The sequence below is a fragment of the Haliotis cracherodii genome, unplaced genomic scaffold (genome assembly GCF_022045235.1).
Source record: "Haliotis cracherodii isolate W230 unplaced genomic scaffold, xgHalCrac1.p SCAF_24, whole genome shotgun sequence".
NCBI lineage: Eukaryota > Metazoa > Mollusca > Gastropoda > Lepetellida > Haliotidae > Haliotis > Haliotis cracherodii.
The window spans coordinates 9,759,295-9,786,763 of NW_027266280.1; the positions used below are offsets into that span (position 1 = coordinate 9,759,295).

The following is a 27,469-nucleotide window of genomic DNA, read 5'->3' on the forward strand; positions in this document are numbered from 1 at the left end:
AATATCTATCACTGAATTGCAGGTCAAGGTTTGATTATTTACAGACTGCCGTCATACAGTGTAATATTGCTGAGTGAGGTGTTGAACAACAAGCACAATATCAATCACTGAACTGTGGGTCAAGACTTGATTATTTACTGACTGCTGGGTGAATCGTTAAACTAAAAGGGATTATTATTGAGATTGAGTATGCTTTTAAACCAGTCACTATAGGTAAATAAAATAATACTTGTGAATCCAAGAACATACCATGAGATGTTGGGTTGGTACGCAGGTTCAATATAATTATTTGATTAGGACATGATTAAATGAAGTCTCTTAGCAAGTTTATATGCAGGATGGAGGAACTGTCAAATTATGGTTAAGTTGGTCGGAGTACCAGTATCATAAGTGGCACCATGGCACCAGAAGGGATCTGCACTTACCCATGTGATAACCTATCTGACAATTCTTTATTGATGCTTTATTATGTCAAATGCTTGTCATCTAAAGTTAAGGTTTCAAATTTCAAATTCAGGATTAAAACTGTCAACTGGTCCTAGAATAGTAAACTTCAGAGATTGTTAGCCTTTAATGATGATCACTATCTCATGCCTCATTTGTTTTACGATATACCCCTGAAACAGCCAGACACAGGCAACCCACCCCGACCAAACCACCTACCTTACAGACTAATCTCAACCCTACCCTGAAGCAAACCCAACCAATCCTACCCTACTCTGAAGCACCCCACCCAACCCTACTCTACCCTGAAGCACCCCACCCCACTTTACCCTGAAGCACCCTACCCTAACCTAAAGCACCCTACCCAACCCTACCCTAAAGCACCCCACCCAACCCTACCCTAAAGCACCCCACCCAACCCTACCCTAAAGCACCCAACCCTACCCTAAAGCACCCCACCCAACCCTACCCTGAAGCACCCCACCCCACCCAACCCTCCCCACTAATCATAACCTTCCTATAACAGTCCACAAAGCATCATAAGTCAGACATCATAAAAGGCAGGGTTCAATGAACCTGGCACTTAAAGACAGAGTTATTCAAGTGCTCTGTCTGTTTAGAATATGCTCAAGATATTAGCCCCGATATAGTGTTTCCCCTGAGAGATGAGATCCTACCTCACCCCCAGGCCCCCAGCTGCTAGGGGCTATGTTCTGGAAGCTATTTCTGCCGCAGTAGTACCCACATAACTCTGTTACTCTAGAGCAGCGCCAAACACCATTAGGTGCCAAAGGTGCTGGTCCAATTAGTAATCAAGTCATGGAAATTAGTCTGCGGTGTTTACAAAGCTGTACACCTATGTATAAAAACATGTAAGAGAAATGTGATATGTCATATCTTTGTTTAACCCACTCCTCCGTCTATCTTCTGGTCCAAAGCTAAACAGATCTGAATTGGGAAATGCTAAAGTTGGCTTCAAGCAAACACCAAAGCCTAAATATTGAATGTTGATAATACTGGGAATAACTCCCGATAAATGTTTCTGAAACCTACTTTAGCAAACAATCATGTCCGTATTCCATGTTTTCATGTTTGTATATTTTTTATACGTGAACCTATATTGATATTAGTCATGTTACCAACAGTATTTTCTGGTTACCATGGTTAGCATTTTTCAATTTATACTGTAGGTAACTTGTAAGGAAGAGCATTTATGGATGTCAAATTCTTTTATTAAAGAATTTGACATCCATAAATTCTCTACCTTATGTGTATCACTTCTAAATGTCATTCAAAGACTAAGATATGTTTTAGTTTTCAAATTGACTTGTGTTTCCTTGTTAACATAATGTTTCATCCAGTTGATAACCTAGTTAACACCCTAGTTTTTAACCTTGTGAATAGATGGCTTATCTTAGCTGTAGGTCCATTAGACAACTGAACTATCTGGCTTTGCTAATCTGACCACCCATGGTCTGGACAAGATACAGATCCCCTTATAGCTGTTATAACTATCTACTTTGTCCCTGAAGGATGCTCAAAAGACTTTACCTCGTCTACAGAATACCAAGAGTCCAGTTATGATCAACAGAGCTGGGCCATTGTTTACCATAGGCTGGTGTTTTAGTGGTCATAAAATTGGAATGGAATATCACCAGACGAAGGCGATTGCGACTGTAAGAGGAAGATACAAAGCACATCCCAAAGGGGCCCTTTCTTGCTGTTACTCCACCGTCCTACTGCCCTAGTGTGGGTGGGAGGGGCATTAACAGTGTGGGTCATATCCCATGGTGGAGGGGTCAATACCAGGTTGGAGGGGTAGATCTCCAGGTAGAGGGCTCGACACCTGTTTGGAAAGGTAGATCCCCAGGTTGGAGGGGTAGATCCCCAGGATGGAAGGGTAGATCTCCAGGTTGGAGGGGTAGATCCCCAGGATGGAGGGGTAGATCTCCAGGATGGAAGGGTAGATCCCCAGGTTGGAGGGGTAGATCCCCAGGATGGAGGGGTAGATCTCCAGGATGGAGGGGTAGATCTCCAGGATGGAGGGGTAGATCCCCAGGTTGGAGGGGTAGATCCCCAGGTTGGAGGGGTAGATCCCCAGGTTGGAGGGGTAGATCTCAAGGATGGAAGGGTAGATCCCCAGGTTGGAGGGGTAGATCCCTGGGACAGAGGAGGTCTATATCCTCTAGGTAGGGAAGACTTGGTGATGATGGTCACTGAGTGGGGTGGTGCTTTCTCTACATACAGTGTGGGAGGGCATGTACAATTGTGAAGGACGCCCTTGTACATTTCCATATGGAAACGCATCTCCAATAAGAATTCCCAACCATCAACAAAATAATTTGGTATGCAAAAGCTGTTATATGTGTTATTATGGAACACATAACCTACGGATTATTTCTCTCTCCAAAATGAGCAACATTTGGCGAAAGAATGCCACAGATGTAGAACAACAACTCTATGATGTCATGAAGCCAATAAGAACATAAAGCACATCCACCTCCCCGCAGCAATCAATCTCCACCAGCGTTCAGGAGGTCTGTATGTGGTGATGCATGAAGGCTGTAATTACCAGGGGAAACCTGTATAAGCAGCCTCAGTCATTCATGGGAACAGGATACCCATACAACAAGCGGCCTGATACTGTGATGCCCACACAAGCTTTGATGTGGGCCAGCAGGGTAGGCAGAACAACCAACAGTTTATTTCCCCATCCATTAGGCTCATCAGGGGAGGTAATTACTTAGGTCAGAGGAAGGTCACTAAGACCAACTGGTGGTAGAATGTGAAACTACTATTAAATCCACCAACTTCAGATCCTTTGACTGTATTTGTAAAAAGAATTTAACTGGCAGGCTGTTTAGTAAATGTCAGGGTGTGACTGCTAATGATATGCAAATTAACCACAGTAGCTTTATTAGGGATCTTTTAACAAGCAGTTGTGTTTAGGTTTTGTTTTCGGGCTGACTATAGCTGATTAGATTCATAAATTACAATGTGAGTTGGGTTTTACGCTGCTTGTGGCAATATTCCACCAATATCACGGTGGGGCACCAGAAATGAGCTTCACACATTGTGCCCATGCTGTGAATCAAACTCTGGTTGTTGGCGTGATGAGCGACCGCTTTAACCACAAGGCTACCCTACCATCACTAAAGATAACAGAAGTGTTTGCTTGTACTTGTGTTGATGTTCTTTGATAGGAAGCCCTGCAGTCAACCCCTATTATTCTCATCACAATCACAGTTTGAGCATGTTGAGTCAATTCTAATTTAGCAGGTTAAAGGTTTAAAGCTTATAATTTCTTATGTAAAATCAGTACCTTGTTGAAAGTCTTACTGGTTTAATAAATAAACTCAAATTGTGACCACCTGATCCCAGATATACTGAAAGTGAATGTTGTTTACTGACACAATCAGGAGTATCCAACTGTATCACAGTAGAGGACAAATAATCAAGTCTGTCCCATACAATGTGTTTGTTGTTTAACGCCGCACTCAGAAATATTCAAGCTATAAAATGGCAGTCTGTAAATAATTGAGTCTGGACCATGCAATCCTGTGATTGACATAAGCATCGATCCACACAATTGGGATACAATCGACCAAGTCAGACAGCCTGACCACCCGATCCCATTAGTCGCCTATTTCAACAAGCATGGGTTGCTGAAGACCAATTCTAGCAATGGTCCTTATGCACAGTTATGGAGAAAATATGTATAAATCATAACATGGTTTAAGTCGGAGAAATAACTTGAATCTACCAATTCCGGGAATGGAACATATGAGCCACAGGTTGATTCGTCTTCAGAAAGATAGATAAGATTCAAATTATTTCTCCATTATGAAACATACTCATAAGGGGTCAACAAGTTATATAACTATCAAAGGTGGTTTGGAAAATTTTCCCCCTCCGCCAGTGCTTCAACATGTTCAAAACATCCCAGACACCCTTGATGAAAAAATGGTTGGCCCCTAAATAGTTGAACAAAATGAATACAAATAGAAGAACGTACCTGCCACACACCCACTACTGCATTGGCTATTAAAATGGTTAATATAACAAATGGTTCTACGAAGGCTGTCACTTGCTCTTCATTCTCTTCAAACCAAGCTAAAACCTGCAACAGAGAAAAAACAGAAATCATGAGACACAGAAAGACTGACGAGACTAGGAAGGAATGGAAGGAGTGAGTGGTTGGTTGGTTGGTTTGTTGTTTTACACCGCACTCAGCAATATTCCAGCTATATGACAGCGGTCTGTAAATAATCGAGTCTGGACCAGACAATCCAGTGATTGACAACATGATTAAGTGACTAATATCATGAGCATCCATCCATTGGGATCGATGACAAGCATCAACCAAGTCAGTGAGCCTGACGATCCCGTTAGTCGCCTTTTACGGCAAGCATAGTCGCCTTTTAAGACAAGCATGGGTTGCTGAAGACCTATTCTACCCTGGTTTTCACGGGCCTCAAAGTATCAGTGAATTTTGTATGTTGATGCTGTATCGATACAAATTTAAGACGCTATATCTATACTTAATTCGCTGTGCCACAAAACGTTTACATTCATTGAAATTACATGAATGGACAAAGGAGGCTGAAAATTCAATTTTGAACATTAAACATAGCTCATAGTTAACATCAAACTGACAAATTGAAGGTCTATATATAGGTATTTCTATACACATATAGTATTATTAATTTCATCACAGATATATCTCCAATAGTAAACAAGCGAAATGGTCATTGTGTAGATTCCCAAGTCATTCATTTCAGATTTTCAAGTGATTAAGTCATATTTTCTATTGAGAAATTAACAACCCAAAATCCCGTCTCAAACAAATCCCTGCATTGTATACACAGGGTCCATATTTAATCAGCTCTTGCAACAAACGGAACTAATGGGCCCTAGGGGGTATAAAATAACTATCCGCCTTCTACTACGACCCAACACCAAACACCACAGCTATTCCAAATCAATACAGACATCACTGTCCATGTACAAAATGTCATCTTTAATGAACAGTTCACACTACTGGACAACTTTAAGGATCTCCAATCCAGAAACTCAGCCAGGCAAATTTGTTTCATCAAGAAAACCAAGATAGACCTTTTTACTTTCCAGGTTCTGCCTGTTAAATCAATCCGATATTCTATTCCCTTGGTGCTAAATTAAGATGCAGGATAGATGCCAACAATTCAGGTCTCATTTACCAAACCCATGGACACATCTTCAAACACGTGAGCAACAAATTGGGAACGGGGCCTATTTATTCCGTTTGGAGCACCTCGATACAATGTAGATAAGATCCTTATAAAGCAGTCTTCGTCCCCGGTGCATAAAGACGAATTATTCTCGCTGTTTCTGAGAGCAGACTGCAGAGTTTTTTAAAGCAGTTGACAAGTTTACAGGATTGTGTTTTATATCGGCCCCCGGACAAGTCTCCCTTCACGGAAAAATCAATACTCAACACATTCGGTAGCTGTGAGGGCAAAGGTCATCTATTTCTTATGTCGGCAAGTACAATATCCACATTAAGCATTCAGCTTTTGTCTAGACCTGCTCAGAGGCTGATATAAATTTACAGCAAACATAAAAAGGCAATCTCAACGGGGAAAAAAAATAATAATCCAATTACGTCAATACAGTTATAACTCTAAATGTGGAGGCCTGGTTGTAGTGACTTTGACTCCACTGATAACAAGATCAAATATAGAGGAAGGGGCTTTCATGCTGTATTTTACATTACTGCATTGAAGGGAATTGTTGTAACACCTATACAATTAAGAAACTTAGAGCCTTAATAAAATCCCAATATGCCTGCCAAGGCCAATAAACAATGAGTCATTGTTTGTTTTCAGCAATATTCCAGCTATATGATAGCGGTCTGTAAATAATCAAATCTAGACAAGAAATACAGTGATTGACATAAGTATCGATCCAAGCAAATGGGATCGATGACATGCATCAACCAAGTCAGCGAGCCTGACCACCCGATCCCGTTAGTTGCCTTTTACGGCAAGCATTCATTGGGTTGCTGAAGACCTACTCTACCCCGGACCCTAAGAGTCCTTCATAAATCCCTGTCATTCAACTTCAAGGAAATGTACTAGTTCCAACTTCTATCATATCAATAGCTGATTGTTAACATACAGTGGTCAGGACGAAGTGCAAATGTCATGACCACAAGTGACCACAACCAAACCTTTGACCTATGATAAACAATACCCATACGCCTTTATTTATAACTTATGCCAATGCTTTCTCATGAGGCCCCAAAGCAATTGTTTAACACGCTACAAAAGTGTATAGATATTTAGATTCACAAATCAGAAGTCGTAAGACTATAAAATACTCCAGTTAATGATAATGTTTCCAATTCAAAATGTCGAGTCTCTGGTTGAGCAGAACTTCGGATCCAAGCAAACTTACATTTATCACTATTTTAACCCAAAAGTGTCAAATTCCTTGTTGCCTCAAACTCAATTTATAATCCAAAGAGTAAACATAAGTTACATCTTATCCAGATAGGTCGAACTCAAAATTCTAAAAAAAGCACAAGATGGAATTAGCTTTTAACATAATATATGGCATATCTATCACAAATGTAGAAGGCAGTTATTTCAGACGGACATTGTGTAGAAGCGACAATTCGTTTTCTCACTGACCTAATATGATGGGGTAGAACTTCCCAAGCATAAAACAAAGACTGCAGCATCCTGTGTATTGAGTGGCGTTCAGCACGAGCTACTGACATGGGAGCTTGTAGCCATAGCAGGCATAATCCTAATTTATGAGGGGATTTTGTTGAAATGTGTTGGCCGAGTTTGTGTAACACAAAATGTAAACAGCTAGAGATGGTTCATGTCTGACACACCTACATGTAGACATTAACAAACCCAGGCTGTACGCGGACAAACAGGAACATAACGTATTCAGTGAACGGATGTACCGTGGCAAAACACACACATCTCACTGGGCAAGAAATTTCAGCTTTTGGTTCTGATCAAAACACTTCACATACAAAACCATCTATTTCACCTTTTGCTTATTTCATGTTCAGACAAATTCGAAGAAAACAGACTCAATGTTTAGTGTTTCGATAGTGAGGTGCATTAACACAGCTTTGGACAGAATTTCACAAGTCAAAAAGTGTCCCTGTCTGCTCCATGTGATAAATGCCGAGAGATATCCTAGTCAATTGATGGGACAATTACAGAAATTGGTACTAGCCCTATAGTCCTTGCCAATAGTTAAGGTATCATAAGGACTAGTAGAAATTTGCCAGGGTTTTGCTATATGTTATCATTATAAGGACTAGTAGACTTAAAACCGTTTCTATCGCTGACAACCAGCATGTCCTACACAACAAGGGACACAACTCTTCACAACAGGACCACTCCCTTGCATTAGATATGAAACAAAACTATTTGAACAATTCAAAATTTAATCTTCTCGAATCTTCAGAAGTTGATAAGAAAATGGATCCACACTCAGCATAACAATGGCAAAATGACCTGTATTATCCCCTCCAACTAAACCCGATGTCCATGGACTGCGAGTTGGCACACTGACCTACATCAATGATACAGCCACCTGCAAACTAATGTGATAAACAATCCGGTCCTCCCAGCAGGCCCCCAGCCTCCATTACACAAGCTGCTGATGTACATCTGCTGAAGCTCTCCAAATATAGTCGAAGCTGATCCTCCCAAAGCCCCCTGGGAGTAGACAGGAGTTAGAACACTGGTAAAATGTTTCAAATTTTCAGCTTACTTATACAGTCATCTTGAGAAATCCAGCAAAAAGATACCACCAGAGCATTAAACCCAACTCAGCCTGTCAATATATCACAGTTAGCATTGCTAAACAAAAACTCTTCCCATCTCGTGATAAAAGAGCATTCACTTATCCATGTTTTTTTTCCATACAAGTTTGATCAAGGAGCAAGCTGTGGCAGATCTTCTCAGTGAGGCTATCTCACCCAGGTGGGTACTACCTCGTCCCCCAGACCTCAGAAAATATTAAGAAAGGAATCCCACTCAAGCCTAGAATGATTTGGCAAGTCTATATACTGCTTCAGCTCTAGACTGTTCTGGGCTCCATTTGAATTTTACTTCATATTTAATGGATATATATTTTTATACTTTATTTCTGGGACTAAAGTTAGTCCAGGTTCAGCTGCGTCATTATGAAACTAGTGAGTGAGTTTGATTTTATGCCGCTTTTAGCAATATTCCAGCAATATCACGGCGGTGGACACCAGAAATGGGCTTCACACATTGTACCCATGTCGGGAATCGAACCTGGGTCTTCGGCGTGACGAGCGAAAACCTTCTGAGTCTACTAGCCCCATCTTAGCGCTCAGTATTAGTGGCAGTTGATGCCAGTGTTATAAGAGGGGCTATTATTAGCTGAACTTACTAACTGAACACAATTTCACAAGACACTTCGCACTAAAGGCAAAAGTCGCAGACTGTATCCACAGTAATATTAATCTAATGAACACTGACTGCCACTGAAGCATCTCCTACAGATGGTAGCACTTATTCTGGCACTATTGGAAGCAAATTATTAATAACGGATTCTAATATCACACAATCAGAATGAACATTCTGCATGTATTACTGAATCTCAGCAATCTTGACACCGAGGTTCTGCTGGCCAATTGGGACCAAATATGAGAAATACTAGACTGGCCCTCGGAATGTACTTCTACATCCACCAATGTCATTTTCTGGTGATGCCAGATTGCAAGGCTGAGTCAAGTATAATACCTTATTCAATATTCCACCAAGTTTCCAGTGAATTGCACCTCTAGTTAACCATGCAGTACTGAGAGTGAGCACCGCTACCTAGCAACTCCTATCTGTGGAATAACCTCCACGTCTGCTCTCAAGGACACACTGCTGCGGAGGCAGCGGTGCTGGCAGGAAACACTGCTCCTGTTGTACTCATATCCCCAACAAGCAGTCATGCAAGTTTCTCCATCCAAAACCGTTTTTCCACCACAGCACTTCCTTGCATGCAGAGCACCTTCTTCAGCATCGTGTCTCAGTCCCACACCATATCTCAACAGGAACCCATGCTTGAAACAGCCATGTATTCATTTCACAAGAATTGCCTCGATCTTCAAAACTAGAATCAATTTCCAAAGCAAGTTTCGTCATTTCTTACAAATTCAGACGCATCAAGGGACTTTTCACATCAATTTTCTTTTGTTGATGGTTTCTACATATTTCGGTTTATTTTCATTATTCTCAGAGGAATCCAAACTTACTCATCCTCGTGATTTGAGACTGACATTTATGGTTGATGGCTGTTTCTGTTAACCATTCTTGAGAGATATCTACTTGCACAGCATTGCTGACTATTTTTATGCTTCAAGCATGTCTTAAAGTAGAGACAGTTCACCTCTACTTATCCTTTAACAAGCTCACAAAATCAACAGCATCATGTGATTTGCAAACTTTTCCCACCAAACGTTTTTATCAGGTCTGCCGAGATCTAACAATGCACTACTGGGAGCCATGACATGAGTTGAAATCATTCCAAGTTTTGCAGAAATAATGGAGCTCTGAAGAGCTCTTTTCAAATCTGTTGAAAATTTTAGCTTTTTTCTTTCAGCACTCATTTAAAGTAAGATCTTTGAACCATTTAAAAGCAAATATCTGGTTCAAAATTTAAACCATTATTGCAAATTTTCCTGGTACTGATAATGATACAAAACTCTCATATGCCCTTAAAACACAAATTATTCATAAGCAAACCAACATATGCTATATAAGCTCTCTATCATGCAAAGAATGTTGACTGGTGAGACACTGTTTAAGTGTTGTAATGGCCTAACTATGTACATACTTATTCCGGCAATGACGGCAAGATACCAATGTTTGTTCAGCACTGTCCACCACCACGCCCTAGTAGACATCAATAAATCTCTGCAGAAACCACCAATAGACTGTCCCCTGATCTCCGATAATCACCACCAAGATGGACGCCCGGTGTCTAGTGAGAGCGTTCCAGAGGAAATTGGTCATGCTCTTTAACTGATTACAAGAAATGTCAGGAACAATGAGAGCTTCCTAAGGCGTGGACAATGTGTTCCCTGTATATAACTTATTAAAACAAGAATATCTGGGAGGTTCTAAAACATTCACAGCGATAGAAACTAACTGTCACTATTCCTGACAGTGATATATAGCAAACCCTAAGAATGACAAATGACTAGTGCCAATTTCTAATGATTCATTAAATGTCTTGTTGACAAGCTACAATCAGCCGAATGGAACCAATATGACTACGTTGGACTCGTATTCATTCTGATTGAATACAATCATTCATTATTTCATCACATCTGTTCGTTGCATTTTTATGTTCGAAACAGTTTGATCATTTTCACAAAAATTTAAAAGATGACGTCATCAGTTACCTTTTGAAACCTTTGAAAATTTCATGTCATAAGTTTATTCAAGTAGTTGAAATAAATTAAATGTCTGGCAACTGATGAAAACACATACACTTATGGTCAGTGAGCATGGACACCTGAATGGTCTTCACACAATTGACAAGCAACATTTTCATCAAATAGGCCACCCCACAGACCCAAAGCTTGAGGATACAGATCGACACCGACACAATCATCACCTGAGTGATGAAAGATGCCCTGTTATGTATCAACATATCGACATCAATTCATACAGCCCCTCTAATCAATGCCGGTCCTGTCCTGTTAGTGTTACTAGAAGAAAATATCTTCAATTCTGAAGCTGTACCACAAAAGCATGGAGGTATTTTTCCATGAAGTTTGCCGATTTAAATCATAACCTAACACCAATAATGTTAAACTTTTTAAACAAGGTCATGACAAGGACTCCTTGACATACATGCTGAACTTTGAACACAATAACTGATATTTCTTCAGACACATGTTGCGGACAGATCATTGTGGCTCTCTGTACCAGCAGAGCAGCACCATCTTGCTACATGGCATTATAATTCAACAATTTATTGATCGGATGTCAGCTGAGTCTTCCGATCGTTATTGTAACTCATCTCTCCCCGTTGGTAGTTTGACACGATCTTCGCCCACAATTCAAGAAGTGGCTACTCCTGAATTCACTGACCTGCGATATACACCTGGTCAAGGTCATTTTTCATCATTGACATAAAAATGCCATAAAATGGACCCCACGAAGAGAAACATCTTGCTCCACAAAGCCATATAGTATTACACAACCATCAAATGTGCAGCTAATGTTGTAGATGACAGTGATAGCCTAGTGGAGATATCAATCATCCCATTGCAGAGGCAGAATTCCAAAATTACATTTTATAAAAACACAGCTATAATTTAAGATATTATTTTTGCTACTTTCGTAACTTGTACTAGATCATCAGGCTTGTATTTCGTTCGTAGCTTAACGCTGAACACAGCAATATTCCAGCTGTAAATAATTGAGTCTGGGCTCAATCCAGTGATTGACATCATGTGCATCGATCTACCCACTTGGGATATGATGACATGCATCAACCAAGTCAGCGAGCCTGACCACCAGATCCTGTTAGTCGCCTCTTACAAGGATGGTAGTCTAACTTGGATCTTCACGTAGCAATCAAGTTTGTATGCATTGTGCCTTGTTCGCCTGTGACTGGAGCAGGACTAGGCCCTGCCAGTATTACGCCAGTCCTCCATTAGTGAACATGATGGAATATAGTCATAAATCTAGTTCAAAGAGCTTCAAATGCAATATGATCACATAACATGTTCAGACTTGTCAACATTTCTATTTTCAAGTGGACAGACATCCCAAATTCTGCCCATCTCTCACCAAGTACAACCTACTCCACTCATCACAGAGCCCACAGAACAGACATGCCCTGTATTGAAGCACAACCTGCTCTCACTTCCTGTGCTGACAAGGCAGATAAAGAAGTACACTCTATACCATGGGGCTGATGTGCACTTGATAAGATCAATCGCAGCAGATGTCGACCCAAAATAGTTCAAAATGAATTTGTTCCTAAATATACCGGTGTATTTGTAAATCTGCTAGGTCAGGTAAGCACCTACAATCCTTTAATTTCACAACTAAAAATGTTCTAAGCTTATGTTTACAATTTCTTCTTGGAAAAAAAATCAAAGTCCTAAATCTGTACTGTGTAAATAACTAATGATAATATGAAGTTCAATATTTCATGTCAAGGCAGTTCATTGAAACAGGTGCCAGACTTTTACCTTGACTTATAAAAGTCTGGGTCCAGGGGACCCCTAAATTACTTAAAATGGTCCTAATAGGCAATATGAGGGTCCCGTAAAGTAATGAAATTGTGTAGTGCACTGTACCTTTTGATAGTTACTCAACAGCCTGGGATGAATCAATGTGGACAGTGCTAATGATTGATGGATGAAATGACAAACACTCATAAGTGCTTTTAGTGAGTGATTGAGTGAGTTAGTAGGGTTTTACGCCGCTTTTAGCAATATTCTAGCAATATCACAGTGGGGGACACCAGAAATGGGCTTCACATATTGTGCCCATGTCGGGAATTGAACCCGGGTCTCCGGCATGACAAGCGAACGCTTTAACTACTAGGCTACCCGACCGCCCCATAACTGCTTTTAAGACGCTGTAGGTACAATGAATATTATTGTGCATCCCTCTGGGAGCAAAATTTTCTTTTTCTACGTCCATTCTGAGCGTTTGTGTGTACTTGACGCAGGTTTGTCCGTCGTGTAAAACCCTGTGTGCTCTCCAACATTGAACAACCTCATAACCTGTGTGGTGTGCATTATTTTTACTAGCCAGCAGGCCAGCAGGCAGACAGACTGTCAGGAACAGAAATAATTACAGACCATATATTTCCATCTTGTGCCACGAACAAAAAGCACGGAAATGGTAACAAGTGGAATCCACACATTCCACCCTTCGTTCCCTAACTAGGATGTCAGAAACAAAAACAACTCGAGTAATCCATAAATTTGACTTCAGCCCCAGAAAAAAGAATAGCAATAAACAGAGCTATTATTGGTCACATTTTTTTTCATCTCCGAGGAACCAACTGTATTCGTCGAAGTTAGAAGATAATGGCCCATACAGAATATGTCTATCTGTTGCTCGTGAAATGTTTGGCCCAGCCATGGCACAAGACAGTAATCAATACTCTACATTGATCCAACTCAAAACCTGGAAACAAAATCCGGTCTCCACTTGACAGCAATGCATACCATTTATTAAGATCGAAAAGCCAAGGTTACCTAAAAACACTCTGAAATGTCAGTGAAGGAGGCATTGAAAGTATTAGACTGCAGCATTGGGGAATGGTTGCAACTGTGGCTTGTATTCCAATCTCGAGGTGTATTGACTTGGAATCGAGGGGTTAATTCGTTGACACCTCAGAGAATGAGGGATTGCTAGCAAAGCTCATGAAGACTACTTGCCAGGCTTTCAATATCTCGCAAATTTGACAAACCTATTTCCAAGACATTTTACAGCCTGTTCCAACAGCATCACACTCATTCCCTTTCAACCCATGGCTGGTTGGAACATGTTTTGACAGAAATAAAAAACCCTTAAAATGACATGACCTTTGATATTCTCCCATACAGTATTAATTTTTTTATTTTTTTTCAAGTCATGGATGATGATATTTGGATATCATTATCAACAATTTTGTTTCTAGACACTGAAGATGCCTATCAGCCATATTATTATTACTGAAAAACAAAAAGGAACATGATGGGCATTGATGCTGCCTTGAGCAACATGACAACCTTGAGGAATTTACCACTGGATCAATAGCTACAATACATGACCAGAAACAAGTCAGTGAGTCCATCGTTAAAACCATGGTGGATCAATGTCCGAAACACCATCAAGGCAACAAGTTTGGTCAATGACCTATAGCTGTCTAGTTCGGGAAGGGTGGAATCTGGACTTTTATAATCAGTAACTCCCTTGCCTTGGGAAGCTGGAAAGCTGGAGGACATTAGAGATTTCCAATCAGTGTACAGGGCAAGGAGGGGCACCTGCTGGGGAGGTGTCCAGTGAGGACAGGGCAACGAGGGGCACCTGCTGGGGAGGTGTCCAGTGAGGACAGGGCAACGAGGGGCACCTGCTGGGGAGGTGTCCAGTTAGGACAGGGCAACGAGGGGCACCTGCTGGGGTGGTGTCTAGTGAGGACAGGGCAAGGAGGGGCACCTGCTGGGGAGGTGTCCAGTGAGGACAGGGCAAGGAGGGGCCCCTGCTGGGGAGGTGTCCAGTGAGAGGACAGGTCAAAGAGCTGCACCCGCTGGGAAGGTGTTAAGTAAGAGTTTGGTTTGTTTTTTTACACCGCACTCAGCAATATTCCAGCTATATGACAGCGGTCTGTAAATAATGGAGTCTGGACCAGACAAGCCAGTGATTTACATCATGAACATCGATCCACGCTATTGGGATCAATGGCATGGAACAACCACGTCAGCGAGTCTGACCGCCTCCAGTGAGAGGGCAGGGCAAGGGCACCTGCTACAGGGGCTGATCTTTACTATGAGTGTGCTGCTACAGGGGCTGATCTTTACTATGAGTTACTCATATTGAGTATGTAGTCTATGTATCTGTCTTGCACAGCAACATCTGGGATCTTAAGCCAGGCTAGACCTAGCACCTGTTGTACTGTTTCCATCTGTCATTAGAGCAAGAATGTCTTACTTCGCATGTAACAATGTCTTGGCTGCAGCACTACAGCTGAGTGTTGGTCATACTCTCCTGTCATTGCAGAAACTATGCCACCAATCTGTATCTATACTCGGCGTCCATTGTGGCAATATCAGTACTTGGCACCTTTTGTGGCAACATTTCCCACTCCCCACTCTGTGGCAATACCAACAGCCGGCAGCTATTGTGGCAATACCAACAGCCGGCAGCCATTGTGGCAATACCAACAGCCAGCAGCCATTGTGGCAATACCAACAGTCGGAAGCCATTGTGGCAATACCAACAGCCGGCAGCCATTGTGGCAACACCAAGCCGGCAGTCATTGTGGCAATACCAACAGTCGGAAGCCATTGTGGCAATACCAACAGCCGGCAGCCATTGTGGCAACACCAAGCCGGCAGTCATTGTGGCAATGTCAGGTCGGCGGCTACTGTGGCATTACAGATGTAGAACTTGTCATGTAAACCATTCATTAACCTTGTTAAATAAGGCTGTTAACAGTATATTATGATTCATTTTGGGTTCCTATCCTTCACGCATGTCAAATAAACATTGACTGAACATGTTTTCTACCACTGTACAGATGGCCTTATTATAACCTGGCTTATTCAGACCCAACATCTCCATATATATACCTGCAGACATGGCGATTGTTACAAGACAGGCAGAGCACCATTAATGTTGACTGATTGAGAAGTCGTCCAAAAGGAATCTTCACTGCAAAATGAGACTGAACAGCAATCTAATTGCATTCTGATTCTCAAAGTCAATAAGTCTCTTCAGTGAAAATATGTCCTAGCCCCTGTGTGTGATGAATACTGCTGCTGCAAGGAAATGCCATTAACAGATTAATCCATGAGCTGGTCTTTTCGGCAATGTCCAGAAATAGCAGTAAGACTGCAAGTATCAAGTGACTTTGTAGCCACTTGGTCAGCCAATAGGTGATGGTTTGAGCACAGGTGTAAAGAATGTCCATGAGTTTGAAACATGAATTCTTTGGCTAGTGCTTGGAACCCTACAACTAAATATTCTTGAATGATGTCATCAGGATATTTCAGTTTGGATTTATATCACTCAACGGACAAGAAACGTATAAATATATGAATTGCATTCCTGACAACATTTTTGGAAGACCAGATTGCATTCACCAACACAGCAATAGAAACTAACATACTTAGTCCACTAGTCTTTATAATGATAACATATAGCAAAACCTGAAAGTGACAAATGTCTACTGGTCCTTATGATAATGTTAACTATTGGGCAGTTTGGCCAGAACAACAGAACTAGTGGCAATTTCTACACTGCCAATACCTACCCACACATTATTTATCTAGCCAACAAACCAATCAAAAACAATTCTTATAAAACTAAACTTTGACCTAAACCAAAGAAATTCCAAACTCAAACAAAAAACAAATTTTACAGGCCTCCAAATACGTATTGATGAAAAAGTACCAATTTAAACAAGAACACCGCAATTCAATTTCAGTGAAAAAACAACATTTCATTTCAAGCCTAAGCACTTTCAAACAGCCAACCACATCGGAAATCTCTGCACAATTACAGATCAATTCTCATATCTGGCAAGCACCTGCTTCAGATTCCTAGATGGAGAAAGTGGTGTGCTGTTTATCAAGTAGATTTGCTGATTAAGCCAGTGCAGGCCCTCTGAGTGACCAGTGTCTGGTGTGCAGCTGGACCAACACCTATACCATAGACTACAACCATGTGCAGCTGTCGATACTCCCCATGCTGTGCTGCCACGCTGCTGACCAAATTAGGAAGATGGCTTTTCTACCGGGGCCGAGTTCAGCCAGGACAGGAGAACTAGTAATAGTGTCCTTATAGACCCATTCGCAGTCTCATTGCATAATGAATCCAATAAAGTATTGGGTTAGGTGGCTATAGGCCTAACAGGCTTAAGGAGCGCCTCACGAACCTGCCATTGCAGTACTAAGATAATGTCACTGTACAGCCTTGTTCCCAATCAGGAGATGCTGTCAAGTAATGGGTGAGGTAACAACGACATGTTTCAAGGGTAAATGCAGGGCTTGCATGTTGGAGGAAAACCTGCTCGCTCACAAGAAGACCTGGCTCACAAAAAAAAATGGAGTGATTCATCAGAAAACTTCGTCAGCTTGATGCAGTGGGAAAAGCTTATGTGGTACCATGGTGAATACTAACTTGGTTAACGCATGTTGGAAACTGTCTCCTACACTCACTGGCCTTGAACCTGAATAAGATACCAACATTTTTTGGCCTACAACTAGAACAGTGCTTGTAATAATTGCATAGCTTGCCGTTATAATCAAATATACATTTTGTGCATAAGCACTTACTATCTGCATGATGTGCAATTTATAATTCTCCATTTCAAAGACCAAGAAGCAGAATTCAGTAGTCTTGGCCCAGTGTGAATTTCGAAGGATAAGAGCAGATTGTCTCATCTTACCATGACAACAGTTCATTCTGACTGATAAATTGTTTCTTAAATACAGAATGCCCCTGTCCAACTAGATCTTGATAACACTTTTACAGTCCGTTAGTCAACTAGATCTCATCCCTTGATGGAACCAGAACAGAAGCAATCAACCACGCCATCACACAGACTGTCAGCGCCACAACAGTATTAACGACTCAAATAGACTCAAATAACGTGAAGCTGTCTTCCTGTCAACATCCCACAGTGGAAGCCCAGTACTCGAGATACTGCCCAATACACAACGACCCACCCTAGGCACTGCACACTGGCTACCGATTCCAGTCAATGAGACAAATCAATGGGGTTTCATTTCTACGATGTAACCAGGTTGCCTTGACCTGGCATTTCAAGCCCCAAAATGCCACATGAGTGAGTGAGGGAGACATTTAGGATTACACAGCCCCTGAACTACTAACTCAGAGCCCCAGGCCATATTAAACAGACAAGTATCAATTGCATAAAGATTAATCTTTTAATATTTTTTTCATTCCAATTTGTTTCATAATGGGGGCTGAATATTGGCCTGAGACAGTGTTTGAAATAATTTTAAAACCCAACAAGACAGTCGGGCAGGTGACTCAGGAGTTTTGCCTGCCTATCTTCAAAGTAACCTGCCACATTCAGATATTAGAAATATTGAAAAATAGCAAAATGTGAGACAAAACACATCATGATTCAGTTGAAATAGTGCAAACAATTACTTGAGAAGGAGTTATAATAAAACTGACTACGTAAGTAGTCTTAAAAGTATCTACTAGACAGTCGGGCAGGTGGAGGAAAATTTCATGCAGTCCGACAGAAAAGTTACCAGTCACGGACAGGCGGGCAAGCTGTTATTTCGGACACTGCACTGAGCAGGTATGAATTGCCCTTCTTGACAATCGACAATGTCTCAGTATTACACTTTGAAGGCTCTAATCACTAACTATATGATCGAAACAGTTTGTATAAGGTGACAAATTAATGCTTGGACATTTAGAAACAAACTTGCTAGGGCTACTAATTTTACCAAGCTAAGAATGGGTTATTTCAAACAGACACTCCATACACTTATCCTATACCTCGTGTCTGGAGACAATGCAAGTGGACCCACTATAACCAATCTGTTCATAGTGCTAACCAGCTAGTCAATAAAGTCAATGTTATTCCCTGCTGTTATTCGAGTTGACATAATCACACCATGTCACCTTACCTTGTAATATACATGTTATGAAACAGGCTCTAATTAGGAGCAAATAACAGGGGGAGTATGGCCACCTACTGCAGCCAAGACCAAAATTGCAATTAGTTGAACAATCGACTACATCAAAGTAAATCTTTATGGTCGTTATGTGACATAACTTGGATCTTGTTTCAAAATATCGCCCATAACCCCCGTAACCATGGTTACTGTGGTGTTCCGGTTAATTGAAATAATCAAAGATTGACCGAAAGGTCCAAAAGAACATGTTATCGACACAAACAGTTTTGCCCCTTTAAGTTGGCTGCAGTTCTAATCTATCAAAAATAGAAGATACTACAAAATAGTGGGTCCATATTTTGAAACCACTTGATGGTTTTGTTTCCTGGGAAGGTTTATTCGGTACAACTCAGTATTTGGAGAGAAAACAAGAAAGCCGAGTCTTTCCTCTGCGGGATGCTGTTTTTTGTTTACAAAAACTAGCATTGTAAGAAAGATGCTATTTTTTAAATCACCAATCAGCGATTGTCTAAGAAACAACATGTACATTAACTAAACAAGATGTGCTATTCAGTTGGCATCTATCAGTATGTTCGTCACAGAAGGCTTTCCAAATGTAACTGTCAGTAAGTGAATTTTGATCGGTTAATACACAATCATTCTGTCTAACAGTTGTAGCATACACAATCGTTTTATCTAATGGTTGTAATGTACGCATTAATTTTATTTTAATAGCGTATTTATAGTTCTTGTTGCGTAGGATTTGATTTATCTGCGTATTTCAGTTTATCTAATGCATATTTTACGCAAATACGAAGCCTATCGAGCTCTGCACACAGATTTAGAAACATCACACCTCACAAGACAGCCCGACTCCAAACATCGCATGGAGAGACTGGGCACTGGCAACACATCTTTCAACTCTCACTTAAGTAGATTTAATACCCAATACCCTTTGTTCTCCCCACACATGCAAGTTAGGGAGTGATGGTCTGCTACTGTGACAACTAGGGGTCTTTATAGCAGTGAGGACTTCATGCCATGTTCCTGAAATACCTCAATCACACAGCCTGTTTTTCTGGCCAACCTTTCTACTGTGTAACAGAATGAAACTATGTTCATGATTCTAGACAAGTGTAGGGCACCTGGCATTATCTACCAGCCGTGTTGTTGGCAGATGCAAATCAGTTTGCTAGGGATTAATGCCATAAGGACATTTAAATGATCACTTTTTGATAGAACATTCCACTTAATGAAATGTTACTTGAAAAAAAGAAGACATTTTGGATGAGTGAGTTGGGTTTAACGCTGCTTTTAACAGTATTCCAGTTATATCATGATGTTTCAGCTTCATGTGAGAGGAAAGCCCGAAGCGATGCAGGTCTTAGACATTTACCACTTTGGTGAAACCTACAAGCATGGGTATGGTGCTGACAAACCTAGAAACCCAAGGGTGAATCGGGATTCGAACCCACAATCATAGGTTCTGGTATGGGATGCAACACTACACAGCAAATTGTGGTGCTTTAGATGACTGGGCCACCTGGCCCCACATTGTGGATGATGACTGGTTACCATCAGAGAAAAACCCTGATCAAATACCTTTCACTTGCCAATCTATTGGACAACTTGCTGAAACTACAGAGAGACAAGGACAGACCGAACTGTATCATGAACCTAACGAAACTAGCCAGTCATTCATACATAAACATCACTACATTTGGGGAAAAAACAATCGTCTTTGTACAACAGACCAGTTCAAAACTAGTGTCTCTTTTGAAACCTGACAAGCATTCCAAACAGGATCACAAATACACATTTCACTGTTTAACTGCAATTACAATCATCATAACTGGAATAACCTGATAATTATCTACAATTAACACTTCCACATCTGAAAGATCACATACTTCCATACACTGAGTCCAAGATAATCAGGTCTACTTTTCTTCTCTTCATCCAATGACAAATCCATATTTTACGGTTTCATGTAACATAGCCAATGGACATTTCCTATATCTTTCTTGTACACTTCTTGGGCTAAAGAAACAGATTTTGGTTGTCTATGTTTGAAAGAAAGTATAAAAAATCAAGGGACGTTGACATAACTTATCCTTAAAAATCAAATTTCCAAGGGATCCCTAGATTAAAAAACAAACCGGGCTCAAGCACCACCTTAATTTCCAACACCGCTATATACTTAATTCTTCTTTTTATTTATTATCCTTTATGAAATCAAAATTTCAAATAATAATAAAAAAAAAGAACAGCTTCTTCCTGGCATGTCCATGCCATGTTGATTTCCATAGAACTAGAATGATTAAGTGCAATGTATCTACATGTTCAGCATCTCGCTACAGAGCCGAGACAATTAATAATGTCTTGTTAAAGAAAAAACCCATTTCCATACCAAAGCAGAACCAAATCTAAATATATAACCTCTGGTCATTTATAGAATACAGATTTGGACAAAATTGATTCCAAAAGACTGGCGTAGCTTCAATCCCATTGCCCCAATAACAGACATCAGCTGTTCAATCAACATGTGCATTCACGGGCCCAGCTGGTGTATTGTCTGGCCATGTTCGAACTACAACACTGATCAATATCTTCTGTCCACTAACCTACACCTAACATGGGTGAAAATTGCGTTTCGGGCACATTCAGCAAAATCATTAACATGCTTTTCAGTTTTTCAAAACAGGCATGAAATTTTAATTACATACTCAAAAATCATATTCCAAAACAAATATTCTACCACATGGTAAATTCATCACTTTTGCCATCAAACTTAACACAATGTCAATGATGTTTAAAATCTGCCTCAACTGCCATTGAAACATTTGTGAGCACAATTCATGATTTTATTTTCAGTAATGTGTGCCGCAGATATAAAAAAAAATCCACATAAAAATAATTAAGTAATTAACTCGAAAACCTGGCTTTTTAACACACTGGTTAAACAACTACCTATGAATCAGAAAAGCAAAACAAAAATCAAACCTCTTTTCATCAATTAATTACCAAATGAACAATCACCCATGAAAATATCCAACAGCTTGCTGGGAGGAATGTCATAGAAACACACTGATGAATGTTTTATACCATGAAATAATCAAACCATATGAAGAATAAATAAACTGTAATGAAAAGTCAACTGTCCTCAGTACTTCTGAGTCTTCCAGTGTAGCTTGCTCATGTGTGCATGGACAACATCTATCAATGTCACATCCCAAAACATCTGTCATGTGTTGCAAGCAGGCTTTCAGATCAGTTCATTTTCCACATAATGCAATTCTAGGACATTTACTCATAAGTTACTGGATTTTGTTGAAAATTAATAATAACATAAGATCATTTATCAAAATATGAAAAATTCATGAAAGTGTCCTAAGTCCTAAACCCATAAGTTCCTCCAAAAATCACTGTCCCAAAATCTTCCATCTGACAGATGTGTCCAACACTCTTATTGTATGTTTTATACATTCAAGTACCGATTTCTTTACTAGACAGCTGTTGTAGTTGTGAGTGGTTTTACGTCGCTTTTAGCAATATTCCAGCAAAACCACAGCTGGGAACATCAGAAATGGGCTTCACACATTGTACCCATGTCGAAAATTGAACCCGTGTCTTAGGCGTGATGAGCGACCGCTTAAACCACTAGGCTACCCGACCGCCCCTAGTTGTCAGTGAAGTAAAAGGACAGCTTGGTCAGGTTCCTGATGCAAACATTGTAAAACTTCAATCATCAACCCTAAAAACATCAAACCACCTTCCTCTTATTGATACTCAGCATTATCTCAACTTAATCTCAGACACTGTAACACACTATGCATGATATATTACCAATTCACAAACTATTTCAAATCTGCATGTCATTTTCATAATCACAGTTAATGTCACTACTGCCTATGGCGACAAAACCAGAGTGATATTTCTGTCAAGGAATTTACATATCAGCATTATCACCATAACAGTCCTGTGCTGTATTGAAAGAACCAAAGAAGAAAGGAATCGTGTTGACAACAGACAGTACACCAAGATAATCACCTCACCATTCAAATCAGAAAACCTTACACGGACACCGAATCTGTAGATTTTAAAAGACATTCATCTGGCCTAGTCAACGCTTATGCACACTTTTATCTGTTTCATAAGAAGGCCAATAAAGGCATTAGGATAAGACAGCCATAAAATAAATCAATTATACATTGAACCAAGCAAAGAACATCATTTATAACTTAGGCTTCAAATGTTTACAATGTAAATCAATGTTCTATCCATGTACAGGTATTCTACCTGTACGTACAGGTGTTCTACCTTACGTACAGGTGTTCTACCTTACGTACAGGTGTTCTACCATGTACAGGTGGTAACCCGAACAAGTTGGGTGGAATGCACCATACATGCCCAGTCAACCATGTCAACTGTCAAAGGTATGACAGGATCGCTCTTGGGATGAGACCAATGAAACAACTTGTGTCAGAGCGTGATTGAAGCTTTATGCTGTTTTCATCATTATTCCAGCCATAGTGAGAAACAATAACTTCATCAGGCAACAACACACATTCCTTAAATCCTACAAGTTAAATTAAAATATATTTTATATTGCAATTTGCTTTATAATCGGTAAACAATTCCCCAACCTACAAGGGATATCACTTAGTACAAACAATATTCTGATGTCAACATAAAAATCACATAAAATTCAGTACCATACAAGATTTATGACAGATGCTTTCTTCATCAAATGTATCCATTAAATACAGATGTAACTATTAGTCCTAATAACTACACAAGCTAATCAACTGGGCAATCAGTGTAAATACACAACATTAATTGAATCTGGTTCGGTTGGCACACGCTCTCCAGTTCAGCCGTCACAAACACACGGCATGACCTCTACCGCTGCACATCAATACCACCCACACCATACAGAAATAACATTCGATACATCCTACACACAACCTTCTGCAACACTAATCCCACACCAATACCTACATAACAGCTTCTGAGATTCATCAAACTGACAAATGACAAACCTAATACAATTCTTATATGGGCTAGTACTGTTGTACTGGAAATCGACACACACATGGCTGCCACGTGTGAAATCGAACCCGGGTCTTCGATGTGACAAGCGAGAATGTTTTAACCACGAGGCTACCTCACCACTTCAATTCTCATAAACATAAAATTATATATGTATCATTAATGACAAGGTAATGGAAATATTTTCCCTTCGGGTACCAGTACCTTGTATACCAAAGAATTAAGAATTGCAATTAACCGAAGTACCACATCACAGTACATATAACTACAACCATATTTTGATAAACCAACAGTTAGAGAACTGGGTAAAACATTATTGCAAACTAATATCCAAGAACTCGGAAGCATAATCCTTTGAATTCAACCAAAGTGCATTCCCACTGCAATACATGTGTGTACTATACTCCAAGTCTCCTGTTCACAGCCATTATCCCATGGTGTAGCTTACAAATAATCCATACCAGGCTAGGTTACGCTATCCCTGTGCAGTGGTGGAGCACCTTAGCGAGTAGCCCCACATCTCGTCTACTTGCATCAAAGGGTACACACAGGTAATTCTAACGTGGACATGTCAGTACAAACACTTATACAATGTGAATCCTGTTACTGTTAGGAAAAGACAAACTTTCTAGAAAAACATTAACTGATTTTTCCAGGCATAAAAACATGGCAGTCTATATTAGAACCGTCACTGTAAAAGCTATGAATAATTGAACCATGTTTAAAAAGTCTGGTATGTGAAAATCACTGCATGGTTTATTAAATATGTATTCCAAGCTGATTTCCTCATATGAACTTGTGGCCGAACATAAAAAAAATTCACAATGTTCCACCAACTGTCTTTAAATATATTGACAGTCACATATCTACTGGAGCGAGATTATGTGTATGAAATATTTCAGGGTTAGGGCTAAACCAAAAAGATTTACAAGTCTGGGTAAAGATAAAATGCCCTTGTTATGTTAAAACAATGAGGAAATTGGGAAATTTGTACTACCCTAGGCTAGTGTTAATTTCTAACCCTGTATTTATCATCTTACATTGTTCAAATGACTCCCAACACTAACGTACGTAGTTATGTCATGTGAATCTTGAATAAACCTTCAAAAATTCAGTACCAAATGGTCAATATCTCGGGGGGGGGGGGGGGGGGGGTTAAATCGCATTGGATTTACGATGTTAAAAAACGAGACACGTGTTGATTTATACATTAAAAAGCAAATAAGAATCCTTGGGGTACCCTGAAACAAAACCCATATCCCCGTGTAGTGGCAACAGTTATCAAACATTTGGTAAGGGGGTAAATCTTGACATTCGTAAGGGATAAGGATTTGGCATGGTAATGTTGTAAACAACCGAAAAATACTCACAAATGATATAATAGCTGCTAATAGAAGAATCTTGACTAAAAGATCGTCGAATTGTTCAAGAATAAGTTCCCACAGTGGTTTGCCTGCAAAGAAAGGAGCAGTGAATTAAGGAAAGTATGCTTAAAATTACGATACACGAACGCGAGTAGACATGGCATGAACCCATGTGACATTGAATTTAGGTGTAGGCACTATAAATCGACCACGTTGTTCGTTCGCGAAAGGAGAAACACGTCGATAAAACACTTACCTTCTTCTGCCGGCAATTCTGAAAACACAAACAGAAAAGAGAATGAAATATTTTACTATCAAACGTTTTAAACATAACATAACACGTATTGATAAACGTTAACATGTAAATCGCCCTATAACGAGGACTGAAAGCATGGCTTCTCATCGATGCCTAAAGGCTTACTGACGCCATTGGCCATACATTACAATATGGCGATGTAAATTATTGAAAAATATTATTTATAACTGGAGTTAGAAAGGTAATATACTCACCGTTTGGTCCAAACTTTTCTAATGACTTCTTGATAGCATCATCTTGGAGGCCGACGGTTTCATCGACGCTAAAATGCGCCGCAACCTCTTCGACGGGCTTGCAGTGTGCAAGATCCATTGCACGGATTTTACAGTATCCTCTTAAATTGTCACCTACGGCTCATGCGCTGTGGTTAAAAGTATAACCCGTATCCCCAACGTTCCCTAGTTTGAATGGTTATGATGAAAAGCGAAATTTCAAGCCAGAAATCAAAATTTCTAGCTAGTATCCCCCACACTGCGAGTTCGGTCTTCAGTGAACTCCGTAGAGATAGAAAGTTCCACGGGGAGGGGGGACAGCCTTCTGCTCCCAACACCGACACTAAGAAAGCACTCGGGTAAAAGAATCAAGGGCTACGGGTTAACATTAGGATAGACATTTAGCCAGAAGTGTGTCTACGTCAGTGTGGACTGAAATAGGCTCTATCTTATTCGCTAATTATATTTGCACCACAGCCCTGCGCACGTGACCCCCTCAGACTTTGGAACTTGGAATAGCCCATACCGGTCTACGTCACATGCGAACCCAATGTGGTGTAATCTGATTGGTTGAAACGGCCTCTACGGTTAGGCAATGTTGCGATTTGGTATGACGTCAATATGGGTATAGCACTACAAATTCCGTGCTATTTTTATTTTCTTGCCGAAAGTATGGACAAAAGAGGTACTTTTTCGTGTTCGCTGCTCACATCGTCCCAAGCTCTCGATCCAAGGCATACACCGGTCCTAGATAACCTTTCCTTGGTGAAATCAATGCGAGATTGCCGACAGAACCCTGCAAGAAGCTAGAGCCTCTGTCGGAACACTTACCTGTAATACTTTGCACAGGGAAAAAACAGGGGTGTATTTATATAAATCATGGTTATTATGTCATGTGACACGTGCATTTGGAAATTTGTAACAGATGGAAATTCTCGAAGACGATTGCCAGGTATAACACATCAACACATTCTATGTTTAAAAAACTGCAGTTATATTCTATGGGAATATTTTTTATAAATATTTGCATGTCAGAATTAGGAAAAACACCGCTTGCTTGCACAATTATAGGGATGCGTGACTGTGTCAGTTTCCAAACAGATGTACATGACGCTAGACGATTCATTCGAAAAATGCCCCACCAATATATGTCACAGCGCAAAATATAATGCAAATGCATTTTACATCTGACCGGGATCCATAGCCAAACTTTAGGTAACGCGATTTTTTGCCTACGTGAAATGTGATTCAGTTTACGCAGCCTCACTGCGTTTATAGAGTAGGTTAGGCCGAAACAATCTGATAATTTGTTCGTAGGAGTTTTCTGTTTTAATGGCACATTCCACAAAAAAGAACCAAGGAGACATGATTTCCTATTATAATACCCTATATCAAACAACCCATGGCAATATAACAGAGAATTAGGGTTATGCTGTTTGCCTCTTTTCCCTGTTGTCTATATCAATTTTAGGAATCTGTTTGAAGAGGGCCCACGTGACCAGACCCCACTTCTGTATCTTTCTCTGCCATATTCAAGTCTATTTCCAAATTTTATTTGCTAGTTCACCGAACTTCACCGTGAATTTTATCTAAGAGATTGGAGTGTCTACGAATTCTCTATGACTACGAATTATCTTGGCTACGAGTTCACCTACAACCTTTTGGACAGGGTGTTGTTTTGAAATCATAAACAGCCTTTTGAGCTTTTCCC

At 40.2% G+C, this 27,469-nt stretch overlaps 1 protein-coding gene across 4 annotated transcripts in view; it reads right to left on the bottom strand.

Moving 5' to 3' along the window:
- LOC139472243 (calcium-transporting ATPase sarcoplasmic/endoplasmic reticulum type-like) overlaps positions 1 to 26,192 on the bottom strand; it is a 58,532-nt gene extending 32,340 nt beyond the window's left edge. For all 4 annotated transcript variants that reach the window (XM_071254631.1, XM_071254632.1, XM_071254630.1 and 1 more), the window contains exons 1-4: positions 25,741 to 26,192; positions 25,487 to 25,504; positions 25,237 to 25,319; positions 4,460 to 4,564 (exon numbers count right to left, since the gene is read on the bottom strand). In XM_071254631.1, the coding sequence (XP_071110732.1) occupies positions 4,460 to 4,564; positions 25,237 to 25,319; positions 25,487 to 25,504; positions 25,741 to 25,858 (324 nt within the window). In that variant the 5' untranslated portion in view covers positions 25,859 to 26,192. The remainder of the gene's footprint in view (positions 1 to 4,459; positions 4,565 to 25,236; positions 25,320 to 25,486; positions 25,505 to 25,740) is intronic.
- Positions 26,193 to 27,469: the final 1,277 nt, after the last annotated feature.